The sequence below is a fragment of the Calidris pugnax genome, unplaced genomic scaffold (assembly GCF_001431845.1).
Source record: "Calidris pugnax isolate Ruff unplaced genomic scaffold, ASM143184v1 scaffold13, whole genome shotgun sequence".
Classification (NCBI taxonomy): Eukaryota; Metazoa; Chordata; class Aves; order Charadriiformes; family Scolopacidae; genus Calidris; species Calidris pugnax.
This window is the reverse complement of record NW_015090810.1, coordinates 25,671-44,078: the sequence shown is the minus strand read 5'-3', so window position 1 is coordinate 44,078 and position 18,408 is coordinate 25,671. Positions and strand designations below refer to the sequence as shown.

Sequence of the window (18,408 nt, the reverse complement as noted above, 5' to 3'; positions counted from 1 at the left end):
ACAATAAACCTCAGTCATCACTGTCTTTGAACTTATCTGACTGTGATAAGCAGTACAGTATTTATTTCTGCTTTTATGTAAACACTGTGCTGCAAGTGGTTCGTGACAGCACTTCAATATGGCAAGCTGTGTCATGTGAGGATACTTTAGAAATGCATAAGTTCAAAGCAGCTGACATTCTTGCATTGAGGATGAAGGTGGTTGCGGCACTTTCCTTCAAGCCAAGAAGCTTCAAGGGGAAGATGAATCTGAATTTGTTAATTTATTTAAGTCTCTTTGTGCCTATTAAAAAGGACAAGATTCTGTCAAGCTAGTTGTATTTTTCATCTAAAAAAAGCAGGACTTAATGGGGCAAACCAGCTAAACAAAAAAAAAATCAAAATATAGCATGAGATGTAGCTAAATTTGGAGTTCTTAAGAGCTAGCAGCTGCTTAAGTAATTAAAGTATATAAGGTGCTACTGACCAAAGCAATTAGTATGTAATTTCATTAATGGTATTAGGATTGCAGTAACAATATTTAAGTCTTTCTGTCCAAATCAAGATTGCGGGCAGTTTGTGACATGTATAAGGTGAGGTTAGAAGCAGTGCCGTGTTACAGTGTGTTATAGCACCACTGTCTGAGTGGATTTGTAACTGCGCAAGAACGGGTCTTAAACTGCCTCTAGATCTTGTTAATGCTCCTAATTGGTATACTTTGCTTGCAAGTTTACATATTTGTGCACTTGTAAATTTTTATGAGCTTGTATGTTTGTAAGTTTATATATATATAGAAAAAGGCTTCATGGGGGCTGGTAGTTTTTTGTTTATTTTTGCAATTCAGTTATGAGCTTGCTGCTATTCAACAGCAAAAGAGAATTACTCTTTTTGTGTATGTTTTTGCGGTTTGTCCTTAAGTGGCTGAGAAATCCTGGAGAGCTCAGGCACAGTAAAATATTCCAAGTCCCTCTGAAATCTACAGTGCTGCAGATGACGGGTTTCTAAACTGTGAGGTCTGCAACTCAAAAACAAGTGGATGATGTGCCCAGCGACCACAGTTTGATAGTTCCTGTCCTCAAGAATAACCATAAATATTCTTCAGAAGGTGACAATGAGTTTCAGAGACCAGGCAGAAAAAATACACGTTGGTGAGTGAATCTGGAATGTACTGAAGTCTGAATGCAGGTCACCTCCAAGGCAAGGGCAGCAGCGCTGAAGAATCATTCAAGTCAGGTAGCTGAAGCAGTGAAGTCTTGCTGCTGGAAGGGACACCAGTGGGTATTACTGCCACAGCAGCTAACCTGTTAAAAAGCCATCAACAGAAGTCCTTCAAAGCACAGAGGCTTTACAGCAACACTTTTGGCCAACCTTAAGGTCTGTCCCTTTCACGCGTTGCCTCTTTCTAGGTCTAAGGCTTTCTAGGTCTATAAACATGTGGGCGTGCTTTTGGCGGAGGAACCAGTCTTCTCTGCTTTTCTGGGCTGTATTTCAGATGTGAAATGGAGCAAGGTGAACAGGTTGTCTAACCTCTTGCGAACACTGAACCCATGCCCACGGGCTTTTGGGGCGCCTTTCCTAAGGGGAGTGGTGGGGGTGATGTCGGAAGGCGCAGAGCTGGACCTCGGGGCCCTGCAAGCTCATTTGAGCGTACCAACATCATCCTTGTCATGCAGGGTGAAGGACATGGAGACTGCCTCCTAAGAAGAGATGGTCTGTTGAGAAGAGTACCTTTGGGAGGCAATGCCTGGTATCCTGCTCCCAGCGCTGTTTTGTTGGGCGTGCGAGGAGGCGAGTCCGGTCGGGGGCTTGGGGTCCTTACCCACAGCCCAATGAAAACCAGCCAGGCGGAGAAGAGCAGCAGGCTGGCTTCCCAGAATCAGGGGGCATCCCAAGTTACTGAATTGGGAAAGACCACAACTTGGAGAATCAGGCTCGTGGGTCTCGTAAGGAGAACAGGCGTAATGGGCAAGTTGGTTTTGACTCGCGTCAAGCTGGGATGAATCTTCTGCCTGTGGTGATGGCTTTTAAGGGAGCCTGATCCTGACTTGTTTTAACCGGTGTGGCTTAGCTGCAGGATGCCTCGAGTAGCCGCTTTAAAAAAGGAAACTTGATATGGTGGGTCTAGAAGAAACCTGAATACATTTCTGGTTTTCTTAGGCCTACATAAATTTAGGCTGATGTGATTGCTCTTCACTGAAGGCTTGAATGGTAAATTCAGATTACTTTTTCTTTTGTAAGTTTCACATGATTGACTACAATGGTCTGGATTTTGTTTTGTTCTGTGGTGGTTTTTGTTGCTCTCCCCCCCTCTTCCCCCACCCCGCCCCGGGTTTGGGTGGCTTTTTTTCCCAGGATTTCTTTTTTGGTTGGTGGTCTTGTTTGGTTGTTGGTTTGTTTTCTGATTACTTTTTTTTTTTCTTTGTTTTGGTTTTTGGTGGTTTGTTGTTTTTTTTTAAAAAAAAAAAAGTTGGCTAACAGGAGCTCTTGGGGTCAGTGTAGTCACGGTGGAGGGAGGCCTCAGGGCGCTTTTATAAAAGCCTGGTTTCTGCACGGAGGGTGTGGGGTACGGCTGCCTTCAGCAGTGGCTCCACACCGCCATTTGGGATGCGACTGCAGCAATATGCTCTGCCATCTGGGCATCCGTGCGGCGGGACGCTGGCATACCCTTCTTGCACAGCGGAGGTTTGTGCTTCATTATAACAGTGATTCCTCACAAATCACCCGCCCTTTGCTGGCAGGGGCAGGGGACATCTCCTTGTTCCTCACCCAAAAGGACTACATGATTTTCTGACACAACAGCTAGGCTTGCTTGAAAGGAGAGCCTAAAATAGACAGCCGACTCAAGGACAAAGTATCTGTGTGCAGATGAAATTAAATGCATGCCCCAAAACGTTGTTCCCTTAGTAGGGCAAAGAAATGTAGGGAAAGCTTATATCGAGGTGCTGCCAAGGCAGTACGAGGACGTCCGATGGCAGCCGCCTCGGTCTGTGAAGGGAGGCAAAGGTAGGCAAACGTGCTCCTTGTTATTTGTTGAGGTGCTGGATTTGAAAGTCCCGGGTTGGGGGTTCTTAAGGGACTTTTTTGATGCTGTGTTGCAACTCCAAAAAACTGTCCCCTAGTTTAATTACTTGTCAATAATTTACCAAAATGACAATTGGAGTTAATACTAAAATGTTAAAGCAACTGGTAAAAGAAGCAAAATTAACCTTGTGTTAAAGCATTTTACTTTTTTCATATGACTTTTGTTCTGTTAACTGAACTCTGACTAGAAGTACCTTAAATATGAAATGTTCCTGTTGTCTGCCTTGTAAGTACATGGGTCACAGCTAGGTAACTATTATGTGCTGAAAACGCAATCTTTAATTAACTTTGAGGAATAGCCGATTCATTAATTGCTGTGTGCAACTTTTGGAACTTGTATTACATCCTCTTAAACGTGCTTTCGAAGCCAGCAATAAACTTGTTCAAAGCAAATTTTAAAACTCATGATTTAAAGTTAGTAGGATTAAAGGTTAGCTTGGCTATCAAGTGATGAGGTGCAAGCCTAATTTAATAACAATAATTGTGTTCCAGCATCAGCTCTGCGGACCGATCTCTTCCTGAAGAGCATCGCTAACGGACTTTTTGGGTTAATCCGACCACTTTTCACTCAAAAGCTTGCTTCAAGTTGTGGCGGAGTGGCTTTGAAATGAAATAATGTCCCCCCCATGCAAGAAGCCTGGGGTTTGCTGGCTGCCAGGAGGGGGATGTTCCCCAAGCAGGCAGGTGATGCTGGAGAAGGCAGGGCAGCATCCCAGGTTTTGGCTGGAGCTCCACAGCAGCACGTTTAGGAGGTTATCCCTGGAGCAGGGATAAAGCTTGGGCTTTCTTGGCAGGACAGGAAGGACTAATCCCTGCAGTGGTACTTATATCGATTTGCGGGGATTGTTCAGCCGGGATTATTCAGCCGGGTATTACGGTGTTTAATCAGGGAGGGAGAACATAGGTTCCCTAAAGGGAAGGAATAGATGCTTTCACTGTGTTTTTAACTTTGCCTTTAATAGCTGTAGGCTTGTGAGACTCGTGGTAGCTCTTCTCGTCTGTCTGAATTTTTAACTCGTTTTTTAACTGTGATTTGTCTATTAGTGTTGGGTTTTTGTGTATATTTGAATTGCTTTTTTTTTTCTTTCCTCTGACGCAGGGAATAAGAAAAACTCTAAGTAAAACTTAGAGAAGCATTATGGGTAGAAATGTGTATATAGGAAACAGTAGAATACATATTGAAAAATACTAATTTTTATTCATGTAAGCATAAGGCAAACACAGCATTTTAAATCTTTTTATTCAGTTTCCTTAGTGTAAAAGTATGTAATCTTAATAAAACGCAACTAAACCTGACCTTCGCTGTGTCAAATTTAAGCTCTCACTGATACAGCATATCCTCTTAAAGCCATTCACAGGTAGATATGACTGTCTAATATAAGATGCAGCCTGCCAGGCATTTACATTGAGTTTGTGAATTCTGACATGGAGGTACCTTAATAGCTCAGAAGGTTAACACAGTTTTCCCCATTATCTGGAAAGCTCAAGTGGATTTTCTTTGGCTTTGTGTGGGCTGCCCAGGCTAGGAGCTGTTCTGCTGCCCGGGTGTTACCCTGACCACGTCCTCTTGAAGAACCAGTAATGGTCTTTTCTGTAATTGTCATTTTGGGCTGTATTGCCAGAGCTTTCTGTCTGAGTTTTGCTGTAGAGGTTGAGGCATCCAATTAACCTTACCAGGAAGGCAAGACTTGAATTGAGAATCCCTGGGTTGGTCAGTCAGTTTGTCTGTGTCTCATGCATTCACTCACGCTCGCTCTCTTTTTCTTTTCTTCTTTTTTTTTTTCCCCTGAGTAAAGAAAAGGCCACAATAAGGCTATCTGTGCGTGACTATTCCTTGCACAATTATTACTGAAGCTTTAGATTTCCCTCTGTTCATACCTCCTTTGAGTCTGGAAAAACAGTCTTGCCTGCTCACCCTGTGGCGTATTGTGTCCTTCACCACTGCAACCGTTTTGTCCTTCTCGTGGGTTTTTTGAGGATTAGCCTACTCCGACCCCAGGTTTGGCCTTGGAAAGAATACCCTATTCCACCCTCTGTGGTGCTGCTTCTCTCCTCTATGTTATTTTCTATCCTCTGGGTAGCTGAGGCTGTTTTGGTTTTTCTTCTGTCTTGATAAGCCCAACCAAACAAATGCTTTCCTTTTAAGGTCTTTCTCAGTCTTTTTCTTAAACTGCTGAACTAAAAGTAGGTAACATGAGAAAACAGTACAGGGAAACCATTGAACCTAATGTTCATAGAAGAGAGCTGCAGATGTTAGCAGTTTCTTGAAAATGAATCTTCTGACTGGATTTTGTAATCAACTCAGGAATGGCAATTTCCCAGAGGCCTACTTAACCTCAGATTCTGCTTTAAGTGATCTGTGTACTCAGAATTTACTATAGAGCAGGGGTTCTGCAAGCACTGGCCTGCAAAAAAGGATTTAAAAGGCTGGCAGTTGCTGGTAGTTGCTGTTACCAGGAGCTCGGCCATCAGCGATGGCTGGAGAAGGGACAAGGGTGTGTGGTGTGCTCACCCAAAAGGAGCTGGTCTGTTCTGCTCTGCAGTCACAGGGAATCAGCTGGTGTCTTATTTGACTTTGGGTTCAAACTTTCACCAGATGCTTCTTGTAGGAATGTATGCTTTTTTCTTACCTTTTTTTTTTTTTTCTTTTTTAAAGCTGCAAATTTCCTACTAGAAAATGGGCATTGGGAAGATCCCAGCTCTGTGTTCTCTAAATGAGGTAGGGGTGTCTGGAAAGGGGACTGGCCATAACATATTTTATCTTACCTCTTGTAGTAAAGCTGATGTGTATATGCATAATCAGCATTCTGGGTGTTTTCCTCAGGTTTCAAACCCCTCTCTCATAGAGATGTCATTAGTGCTTCCACACCTGCGCATGCCTTAGAGTAAAATGAGGACTCAGTGGTGGTGGTGATACCCACCTAAAACAATAGTCTGTTGAGGCGACCAACATCCATCCACTCCACAAAAGGACCAACGTGCCTCTACAGTTCTTGGGTTAGAAATGGAAACATGCATGCTGGGAGGTGCTGTTGGATGTTGCTTGTGAATAATTGCAGCCTCATCAAAGGGCAAAACCATTAAAATCTTCTTCGGAGACATGCTTTACTTTAGTTTGTCTATGGAATTAAATAAAAGAATCCTCCTTATCCACCCCCCTCCCTCCAAATGCCTAGTTTTCATCATCTTTACTCTTCATGATGTCAAGCATTAGATGTGTGAACTGGACAGGAACTGAATTTTCCATTATTTTTTTTTTTAACCCTCCATTTTTTTCCATCAGAACTCCTGAAACTTGTTTTATGTGGTAAGGGCTAGTCTGAGGGTACAACTTCATTCCTTCTCGCTGTAGGGCACCTATAGCCAGTTGCTCCTGTTACTCATTAACGCTTTGATTTTTTTGACTAACACCTTTTGTATGTAGCTTATTCCTATAGTTGTTACCTAGCAACATTAATTTTGTTCAATTTAGTTTGTGTCTTCTATTTCAAGAAATCTGTTAGGTATATTTTAAGAATGTTTCCGGAGTCCAACCATGAACCCTTAGTGTTTAGGTGTTTATAAAGTGAATTCTAGCCAGTACCTATAATTAACATACATACATTTGGTGTTAGCCATCCCAGTCTTACTGGCAGGAACAGGAATAGATGTGTATGGGATTTAAAAATTACCTGGAGGATACTGGAGCAGTCAAGAGTTTGCTCCTGACTTCTCTGTGTGGCATTTCAGTGCACTCCAAGAGCGTAGATCCCTATCTCAATTTCATGCTCTTTTACCAATCAGCATCTCTGCTTCTTGCCCTTCTTTCCACAGCATGGTCCATTTAGCATTTTGGAAACTGTACATGCACTGATGTGACATTTTGTAGGCAAGCAACCATAGTCACAGTGCAAAGTAGAGGTTTTCACTTAGGCAGATGAAAGTTAGAAAACAGTAAAGGAAAGGACTCTTCAGTGCAAAGTCCCATAAGGGACTTACAAGGTACATAAAGTTCTGGAGTTCTGGGGTTCAGGCTTGTCATTTTTGATTCAGACTATGACTGCTCTAGAGCTGGTGATGCCTCTGTGACACAAAGTTGGATTTATATCTTCTGCACTTGAAACAAACAAACAAAAAAAACCTCTGAGCTTTGAATGTTCACTCAAGGCAATCTTGATGTTTTTATAATTGGGTCTGGCAGCAGACCTGGAGAACAGCATGAAAGCATAGGGCTTGCAGATGTTTTTTATACTGTCGTCGTGTTTCTTGTGCAAAACTACAGTCTATAAGTAGTTTTTAATAAAGTGGGAGGGGCTAGATTGCATAGAATTGGAGCTGGTGTTGGGAACTGGAGGCTGTCAGTTCAGCTGCAGCGTTGCTGTAGAGGTCACTGGAGTTTTTAAAAAAACTTAATAAATCTGTTTATTGTCACCCACCTTCTATTGTGTACCCAGAGGTACAGACGCTGCCGAGTACTAAATGCATGCACCCGTGGTGGGGCTGTAGGTAACTGTTTCAGTACATAAGAATTGCAAGTCCAAGTAGGCAACTGGTGGTGTTAGTGGAAGCTGAAGCAGGGTACGGAGGGAGGTGAGATGTTTGTGGAAACATAGCAAATGTAGTTACAAGCTCAGAGAGAAAAAGTAACAGAGGAGTATGAGTGTTACCTATAGTGGACTCATTTGTGCATCATTACAACTGTGTGTTGTCAGCAATGGTATATTTTCAAAAAGCTTTGGTGGTTGGAATTTCTGAGAAATCCTATTAAAAGGGCATTTGGACATGGCACTGGATGGGATGTGCTGCAGGGCTCTTGTGCAAGGGGTTCCCTTAATAAGGGGTTATCTTGTAAAAGGAGTTTGTATGCACATAGCGCTGTGGTAATCCTTACCTGCATTTTTGATCATTAACCTTGATATTTCCACAATACCAAAAACCTTGGGAAACATGCTTGCACCACCAAGATGAATCTTACATGTGTTTTTAGGAGATTTGAAACAGAATGTCAAGGTGGGTACCACAGGTATTTTAGGTGTGTTTTGTTCCCTTTTACATTCTGGTCAAATCTTTCTGATTACTTCAATGTAAATGTATTTTCCCTGTGTTACCTATAATTTACATAGTGTTTCACTGCATCGCCAATGCAGGATGTTAGGGTATATGCAACTGTACACATTCCTTTCCTTCACTGTTTCCACCTGTCTCCTTGAGGGTTAATTACTGTGTGCTGGAGGGCCCTTCTAACTGCTTTGATACCATCTACTGAGCTAAACTTGAGTGAAATCTTACATTAGTTATACCTTAGCTTCTTTGCTTTGTCAAGCTGGATCTTGAACATGCTGCACTGAAACTCGTTTTGGGGAACCGATTGCCAGAGTTAGGCTGTCAAACAGGAATAGGTGATCAATCAACAGCTGCCTTACTGTAATATCAAACACTTGTTTATATACTTGTTGTTAGGCTTCACATAGTATCAGACTTACTTCCATGGTGACAGAAAAGTGATACAGCCTTTTTATAAATGTTCTGCTGAGAGGCTAGTAGCACTCACATCAGTCTGCTTTGTGAACTGGTATTATGGATAATGCTGGATAACTAAATTCTGAAATAAGCAAGCAAAATGGAAATTATTTATGTATTTATGTATACAGTTTTTAAAAATATCTTAAATCGCAGCTCTCAAGTCCTGTGATGTCTTCATATGTATTTCCTATGAACTGCAGACCATATGTAAAAGGGAAGAGTGTTTGTTGGGCTGTCATTTAGAGACATGAAATGCATCCTGGTCTGTAGTCCAAAGCTGGGATTCTTTCCATGTTCAGCTTTTTTTTCAGTAAACAGAATTTCTGCAGTGCAATGAGCCCCTTGACAGCCGTGGAAATACCTGCTTTCTTTGGGAGGCTGGCAGGGATGAAGCTGAGCAGGGCTCATTTCAGCTTTACGTTGCTTCAGAGTATCCTGCTTAGTCCTGTTAGCTGAGCTTGACATGTCAAGGCCAACAACAACCAAAATAAGTATATAAATTAAGATCTGGAGGACAGAGAAGGGCTGGAAGCAGAAGGACAAGCCAGATATGGTTAAGGACAGATTAAAGTCTGTTTAGGACTAACTGAGAGGTTATCATCCCTCTTATGATATGCCTGAAAACATTCAAATGGGATTCAAAGTGCTGTTGTTTTTGTGGAATGTGATAGCTTAGCTCACTAGCTCTGTAAAGGTTTTATAACAAAGTTTTCTTCTTTCCTTGAATTGAACTCGTATATTTTTTCTTGTAATTGAAATCATGATTTACTTTACCAAAAATACTACTTGCAACATCCAGCGGAGCTGGTTTGTGAACAAAGGCAAAGTTTAACAAGTTGTGGGCAAAGAAGCAAAATGAAGTTCAGACAGCTGCCAGCGTGTGCGCTTTGGTTCTAGTTTGGGAAGGAACATTACTGTCAAAGTGGAGAGAGAGAGACGGGGGAGAGCATCTGTCATTCTCATTGGCCAGTCCAGCCCAAGCCATGACACCTGTCCACCACCAGAAGTATGTCAGAAATAGGTTTTGCCAATATTTTCCTTTAAAAATGACTTCCAACAGCAAAAGGCTGCTTGCATGTTTGTGCATGGAAGTGATAAGCTAGCCTCTATGCTGGTCAGTTGAGAGACGAAGACAACAGACCTCCAATATCCACTTTTCATACTCCTTGATCTTACAGCAGAATTCAATGCAAGAGGAAGGAAAATAGTCTTTAGTATCCCTGGATGTGCATGTCTGCAAGATAGCTGGAGAGCTGGAGGCTCCTCAGCTACCTGTGACTGCCCAGTGATTTGTAAATTTTGCTGTTGACTAGCACCTTTTATTTTATTTATTTATTTTTCCATGTGGGATGATCTTGATAGCAGCTGGATCTCCCAGCTTGATAGAGAAAGATACTTTGTAGGATTGCACTGAATATGAAATGTCCTTCTGGATAGTATACCTGCAAATGGTTCAAGTTGCTTAGAAATCCCCTGGATGGCTTATTTGAGTTTTATTTAGTTAAGCTCCGTAGAGAGCCATCACAAGTGGCATTCGGGATTACTTGGCAGGCTGAGACATCTGCTGGCACTTCCGAGGTAGGCCACAGCACTGAGGTTTCCTATTGCAGCATGCTGAAATACCCCCAAAGCATAATGGTATGTAGTAATAAATGCTATTGTATAGAGACGAAACTGTATGAAATTCAAGATTGCAGGCTTTGTCTTCAAAAAGCTTAAGGATTTGCGCTCCTGCAAAAGTTTTCTAGCAAGACTGAGAAAACTATTATTAGCAGTGCTGCTCCTGTGGAGAAAAGGAGCTGACAGAGGAGTGAAACCAGATTCTGGACTTCAGTACAACGTGTTATTAGGAAAACTCTATATGTACCTTGTCAGTGCCTGTCCTGTTGGAAATTGAATTTAGTTTTGTAATTGATATGCTTAAAAGCCTGCTAATGGTAATTCAATGCTTTAAACCATGTACTTTGTTTGCTTAGTGTTTTGCATGAAGTGCCTCATTTTATGCATATTAGACTTCAGATTACACCTTTGTGCCTATTTGATTATTCAGGGGTAGGTTGAGCTGACTCTTAATCATTCCTCCCATGTTACAATCATCTGAAAATGTAATGATCTTGCACGCTAATAGCTTTGTCTAAGTTGTTAATAAATTAGCACCCTCCGGGACCAAGCCACACAGACTTCCACAGAATGTACGCCTTGACTTTCTCCCCTTTCTGCTTTTCACCCTGCTAAACAATTGCTGTTACTTGCTGTAATTTACTCCCTGACTCTGTGGCTAGGGTCTGTCTTTCATGTCTCCTTCATCCAACCTCTAAGCTTTTACTTGACAGCCATCCGATACCCTACAGCTTGGTCTTCTGGTGCTTTAGATGAATGATAAAATTCAAAAGCCTTGTAATTCAGCCTCTCCCTCTTTATACTCCTACTCCTGTGGTTCCCTTGTGATTGCTCAAGAAGTGTTTTCGATATGTCCTCTCCAAATAGGATAAGAATCTGGAGGATGGAATGAAATTTAAATTGCAACTCTGTCTCAAGATCCCTAAAAATAGCAAGAAAATTATTGTAGGCTTTGTCCAAGCAAAGCAAAGTCTAGATTATTGAAAATGCATGAACTAGCTGGCAGAGAAGATGGTGTAGCCTAGTGAAGGTGACTCTTAGTAGCGGGGTAGTACCTGTTTAGTACAGAGACTGAGTGAAATAACCATAAAGAAAGGAAAGGGGGAAACATGTTTGGGTTGATGGAGGTTTTTGTGGTTTTTAAACACATGTTCAAACCTAGAAATTTTGCATGTACTTTCTCAGCGAAGGCTAAGTGGCTTTTCCTTTAGTAAAGGGCCTACCAACTTTCAGCAAGGAGCACAGTATTTCAAGTCATTAAATAGAGCTCAGACATAGGTACATGACCAGCACCTATTTATTTCTGAGCAGATCTTTTGTTCGTCCAACACCGAGAACTGGGGTTGTCAGCATCCAAAACAATTGCTGTGTAAATACCAGGTCCAGATCCCATTAGGGTTATTGAGGCATGATGTTAGTGGGCAGAAATTGAGCGGTGCTGTTTCAGATTATATCCTCAAGAAAGATGATATTGGTACAAAATTGTTTATGGTATCTCAAAGAAAGAACTGTAATTGGTCAAAAGCTGATTAGATGCTCCTGGTGGTTCATCTACCTAGTAAACATGGCAAAAGGATGGGTATCAGGAAATTTTTGTGGTGAAAAGCATATTTTAGCTGCATTTAGCTACAGCATCTAGCTTGTACGTGTTTGCTGGCTCCGTTGCTTGGCTCCACTTTCTATCCGAGTCATGCAGAGTTTTGTGAGATCCGAGGGACGCGGGCAGCAGTGGTATATTTCACCAGGCCAATTAGAGCTGGAAAATAAGGGCGCATTTTGGGAGGCGTGGAGTGTCGCTGTGTCGGAGGTGGCTGTTGAGGCGGTGGCTGTGCAGTGACCAGGAGCAGATACCCATGTGTGTGTTGGTCAGCCCGCTGAACTCCTGAGAGGCAGTGGCGTCACTTGTGGCTGGGGAGTAATTACAGTACTGTGCTAGAGGAGTTCAGAGAGTGGTTACTGCAAAGGGCTCCCAGAGTTCTCTTGTCCTGCAGGGTAATTATGACCCTTAAGGAGGAACGAATGAGCACAAGTTACTTATTTACTGTGAGGTAAGGTGGTGTATATGGAAAGGTTGGGGCACTTTTTAGGGCCTGATGTTCCTCCAACCACCCACGCCACATCCGTGGTTGATTTACTTTGAGCTCTTTAAGGCAGGGGTCTGTCTATCACATTGCAGGGGCAAGGATACAGGTATTTTTGTAACACCCTTGGAGTGACAGTTAAAAGCTAGCATTGCCCTTCAAAATACCGTATCACAAGAATACAGAGAAATAGAGGTATCGTTTGTTAAAAATTCTGAGGTTTGCTTTCTGAGGTGTACAGCAGAGGAGTGTGTCTTCTACCTATTGATTTCTGCAACACTGTTTTTTTTTTTTCTTTTAAATTATTGGGTCTTTAAAAAGCGTTTATTATACTGTTTGACCATTTGAACTTGATAAATTGACAAGCTGAACTGAGGTATTTGTAAGTGATATACTTTTGAAATGTTTGTCAGTTTTTCAGTAAATGAAGTGGTGTTTCACATGAGCACTGGCATAATTTAAAATCCCACCAAATTTTGATTATATATATATATATAGTAAATACTGTAGTAGAAATATTTCATTCTGTGTTAGTAGTTTTTTACCAAGGCAGACAAAATAGATATCCATTGCTGGCTTTTAGTAGCTGCATTTTACTGCTCTAAAATAAATAAATGTTTTCTGCAATAAAAAAATTGCAGTGTAAAAATATAACTATAAAATTATGTGGTAACTTTAGTGAAGCTTAGTTTTTGGGCTTTCCAGACTTTTATGTGTCTGGGACTTCCAGGTGTGTTATGCTGCCTTTTTAAATTTTTTTTTTCTTTTTTTTTTTTTTTATTTTCCAGATGACGATGTGGACCTAGAAGCTTTGGTAAATGACATGAATTCCTCGTTTGAAAGTTTATACTCCACCTGCAGCATGCAGTCGGAAACCACTCCGCTCCTTCACAACGGGCAGCTCAACCGCAGCCAGTTGCCGTCCTCGGGGTCTGGTGCCCTGCAGCCCATGTCTCCGAGGCAGAAGGTGCAGCGCTCTCAGCCCGTGCGCATTATGGCAGTCAGGTAGGAACGAGGGACGTGCCTCGTTTTTGTTAAAAGTTGTCTTGAGCTACCTTCAAAAGAACTACATTTTTAAATAGGAGATCAACTTCGGTAGGAGCCTAGCTTAGACTAGACTTTTGCATTGGAAAAAAGATGTGCCAGGTAGGTGAAGGACATAAACTTCCCATGTATTTTGTAAAATTCGTACATGTCACATTTTCACCCTTTTTTTTTAATCAATATTTGATGTACCTGTAGTAGCAGACATGTAGAAGTGTATCCTTGGTACCGATTTGCAGAAATGATGTTTAGATTTTATATCTAAATGATATTTAGCTTTATTTCCAAACTGTTAAAAACTGTTCTCTCAGGCATGGTGCCTACTGACAGCTGCTTCATTTTATAAAACGTAAGAGATCAAGTACCTTGATAAGGGTGCATTCAGCTAGTTTTGATATACAAAAAAAATACATCTCTTTGTGGAGGTTTCATGAACAGTCCAAGATAAACAAACAAAAAAGGAGCACATGATAGTTATTTTACTGTTTTTCCTAGAGCGCTTTCAGCTCTTTCACTTACGAGAGTCATTACTTTAAAAAAAAAAAAAAAAAGGTTTTAAAGTTGTTTTCCTGTTTTCAGTATAGTGGCTTGAATTCAAGCTTCAAGTGGAGTACCCTTGGTGGTGATGGGAGGTCTATAGGTGATGCTGAAGTTCTCAAAATCTTTTTAGGGAGCAGGAGGAAAGGAGCTCCTGTCAGCATGAGAGTAGGTAAACTGCCTGAATCAGATTTGGAATTTTCCTTTCCTTGTATTTAATAGTGTCTTCTCCAAAAGACGTGGGAATTAATAACGATAAAAGAAAAGTCCCAGAGAGGAAAAGGGTTGCTCCTGATTCTTTACACTGATGTGTTTCTTAGAGGAATGGTATTCTTGAGGCAGGCAGCTTTTCCATATGAATGGGTAATATGCAGTAACTGCAATACAAGCAAGTCAGCTAATGATGCAATCCTTTGTACAAGTATTTCATATTTAACCTTGAGTAGGGCCGTACTAGAAAAAGCACCCTCTGGAGTACTATAACTGTCGATGTTTTGTAAATATCTTAATCAAAACACTTAATTTAAACTATTTTTGGCATTTCAAAACTTAGCAAATTTTTTTTTTTTTGAGAACACTCTGCCTCTCTGAACTCTGTGCTTCCATACGCACAAGAACACAATGTGTTTATCATTAAATAAAATAATGGTGAAACTTTTATTCAGGGTTATCTAGACCCCTTTCCCTTAGAGGGGAATGTCTGTGTCTTTTTTGCAGCCAGAACAGAAGGGTTGACGCTGGTAATTCTCGTAAGAGCAGAGTTCTATGTGTGTATCAGTCGTGAAGTAAACGATGCACTGCAGCAGGATAGGCAGAGTGCAGGGTAGTGAATTCTCATTTTCAGAGAACCACAGCTTTTTGATTGTGTCAAGTCTCTAGTTCCACTTCTTACACTGGAGGTCAGTGAGATACTTGCAATACAGAGCGCTGTTCCACAGCTGCTGAGACAACAGCAAGTCTACTGGGCTGAAGAAATCTTACACGGTCCTTTACCCTGTGCTGTAGGGAAGTGCACACACGGGTAGCACAAAAAAATGATGGAGCAGGTCAAGTAGTCGTTTGCATGGTTTATAGTTATGGTTGGAACCTGCTATTTATAGCAAAAAAACCCAAATCTGTAAGGCTCATTCATGGCAACTAAATTGCAGGATAGAGTTACCTGCGGAGCAGATTTCCCAGTAGTTATTTTATCAGCCCCCGGGTTCTGGTTGGGGCACAGACAGTGAGTGTGCCCCGGGTGGGACACGCTGCCAGAGGCAAACCCAGCAGTTGTCTCCCAGGCAGCTCTGTTAAGAAGGTGCTGCTTGCTGAAGGCAGAGCGAAAAATGAGAGCAAATGAAGTTTTTAATGATTTACATTTCCAATCCAGGAGCTAGGTGCTTGTCTTTGGAAACCTCCATGATGGCCACTAGATGGTGCCTTCTGCAAAGGCTTTGCAGGCCAGCCTACTGCAGAGTCACTTGTACTACCTTCGATGGTGATGCCCTGGCAGTAGGGAAAGCTGAAGCAATCTGTGTGGTCGTGAATAGGTCTTACATCTTTTCAAGCTTTTCTGTGGCAACTGGTAGGCTTTGGCTTTCCTTCTTTGGTGTGGGCAGTACAGGTGTATTATGAACTGGAACTTGAAACTCTGTTAGTCCTGTGTAGGCTCGTGAGGTGTATTCTCAGGAGACGCAAACTTGTCTGAACGGTAACTACAACTGGCATAAGGTGGGAGGCTGTAATTGCAGTTTATTGCTCAAGCTGAGTCTTTGCATTTCTGGAATTTGGTATTGTAAAGAGGTGACAATATTGGTTGCAGTCTCGGCTTAGAGGCTTTACGGGGTACACCTTTGTTTGCAGATCCATGTGGAATCTGGCTCCAAGAGACTGCCGTTGTGTTCTCTTTCACACCGGTTTGGAAGAACTTAACTGACTTTCTGGCACACAGAGCTTAAACTTGTAACCTAGTGCTAACAACAGCGAGAACAGATGGATATTTCTGTTTATTTTATGTGCAACAAAACATGCATAAATGACTTGACTGGTCATTTTCACATGCACTTACCTACTTTGTGCTTTCAGTTGCTGTAACTTTATAGTGGTTGCTTGGAAAAAGAGTGGTTTTGATTCCTCTTCTTTAGTATCGTTATCGTAAATGGTGGGGCAGGACATCCAGGTCTGGTGGTGCCAGTTTGCTCCTCTTAATGCTTAGTGCTTCTGTGTTTATAGGCGCCTTCAAGAAGAAGAACAGCAATTCAGAACATCGTCTTTGCCGGCCATCCCAAATCCCTTCCCAGAACTTTGTAGCCCCGCAAGCTCTCCAGTGCTAGCCCCTGGATCTTTACCTCAGAGTCAACCTGCTAGTAAGCATGTGAGTATGGGATGTAGCTTTGGGTCACCCATTCGCGTTCAAACCAGCAGTGGACTATTTCATTTTGAAGGCAGAAAGAAAGTTTCAAGATAAATAGAAGTGCTTGTAGGCTTTGTCTATGAGTAGGGCAGCACTGCCCGAGAGGCTGTCTTCAAACAGGCTTCAGACATTTTTTTAAAAGGTTTGTAAAAATGAAGCAAGTCTCTTTCAGATACATGCATATTGTGAATATAGCAGTTATGCCTAATATCTTTTGGATTTTGTTATGCTAGGGTAATGACTTACCAATTCAGAAGTCAAGTTAATTAGCTTAGAGTTGGAGGAGGATCTGTGCATGTTATACTGCGTATTCTAGGTGCCACAAAGCCAGTGAACAGCCCTTTTCTTTAAGGACATGGTGCTGCTTATTTGCTGTTTTTCGTGAAGCTGCTTAAAAAGCAAAATAATGGTCTTAGAGCATGTAACCAGGCCCAGCTCCTCGTAATGGGCTTAAGGGGAGCATTGTCCCATGGAAAGTTGGTTGAGTGATGCTCTGGGTTCTTGGTAGTGAAGATAGCACAGACCAAGTTCTCACATGGGCTAGAGCGATAACCTCTGATACTGCAAACAGTTTTTCTTCTCAGTCCTGCTCCACTCTCTGAGAAACAACCATGTTGTTTTGTATCAGTCCTTGACCACATTTAAAGACTAAAGCTGGGCTCAAAACCTTTTATTTTGAAACTGTGCTGATTTGCATGGGGCTGAAGAAATGGGTTGCTCTTACTGACTATTGGCTTGAGTACCCCAAAAGATGATGATGTTCTGTATCGCTGCTCAATTAGTTTGTAGGTAGCTCCTACGTTTGCTCTGACTTATAAAAGGGTTTGGGTGGACAGTTCGGCTACAAGCAGTAGATCCTACTGTACGCTGTCTTCTTCTGTATTGCTTTACATTGCCATAAACAGCTGTCTGCTTTCTTGAAAGGCACACTGCATCTTAATAGGATTGTCTAGGTTGGAAGGGACCTTTCAGATTGAGTCCAATCATCATTGCCAAAACCACCACTAAACCATGTCCGTAAGCACCAAGTCTACCCATCTTTTAAATACCTCCAGGGATGGTGATTCCACCACTTCCCTGGGCAGATGTTCTGATGTTTGGTAACTGTTTTGGTGAAGAAATTTTTCCTACTATCCAATCTAAATCTCCCCTAGAGCAACTTGAGGCCTTTTCCTCTTGTCCTGTTGCTTGTTACTTGGGAGAAGAGACTGACCCCCACCTCACTACATTGGTTTTACTGCATTTCTTATATGTACAGATATGTACATACTATATGTACAGACAGATAACCAAATAATGCCCTAGGAGAAAAATTGAGTCATCCTGTTAGAAATTTAGCAGGATCTCATCAGAGGCCTGGGTAGCAGCTAAGCAGGGAGGCTGTTTAACCAAAGCAGTGCTAATCTGACTCTGAGGGGACAAAGCAAGGGACAGTTCTGCCTCCTGGCACTTGCCAACAGCAGCATAGCTGCCTTGCAGAGACACACTTTTCCAAATATTTTCCAGATTCAGCAATTCTTTGCCTGCTAGCTTTATATTTTACTAAAATTAACAAAGCCATCCTAAAGATCGATCTATAAAGCCTTAAAAACCCTAAATGATCTGTGCGTCAGTTTTCAATGGAATTTAGAAACAAGTGGGTTAACAGCACATAAATATAAAACTAACCAATCTTTTAATGTATGTAAGAAGATGGCTATAAAGACCATAATAAAAGTAGATATTTTTTCCCTAAATTTTACTTTGTAATGTAAAAAAAAAAAAAGTTGTTGTACCTAATTTTTAAATGGTAAATTTTGACAACCCTTTTGAATACCTAAATTGAAATAAATATTTATATTGTGTAGATATGTTTGCTGCTGAAGTTATTAATCAAGGACAATCTATTAAAGTGATAAAACCTTTTAGGTTATGAGATGAGGAAGTAAAGCATGTTGGACAATAGTGGCTTGTTCTGTAGATGCAGACTGTCCCCTTCTTCAGAGAAGAGTCTCATGTCATATTGCCAGGCCTTGGGCATAAAGAGGTGCCAGCTCCGTTCAAGTTTTATTTAAGTAGAACCCTTTCCCAGTATATTGTTCCCTACAGGAAAAGGGTGCATGTGTGGATAGAAGTGTGAGTAAATGAGCTTTCAGGTCAAAAACCTTGAATTATATTTGCAGCTGAAAAAATT

The 18,408-nt window shown here is 41.5% G+C and overlaps 1 protein-coding gene across 1 annotated transcript in view; it reads left to right on the top strand.

The window, feature by feature from the left end:
* Positions 1–17,002, top strand: part of LOC106885946 (growth factor receptor-bound protein 10-like) — a 55,377-nt gene extending 38,375 nt beyond the window's left edge. Inside the window, exons 3-4 of the mRNA XM_014938470.1 lie at positions 13,051–13,267; positions 16,055–17,002. Coding sequence (XP_014793956.1) covers positions 13,051–13,267; positions 16,055–16,289 — 452 coding nt within the window. The 3' untranslated portion in view covers positions 16,290–17,002. The remainder of the gene's footprint in view (positions 1–13,050; positions 13,268–16,054) is intronic.
* Positions 17,003–18,408: the final 1,406 nt, after the last annotated feature.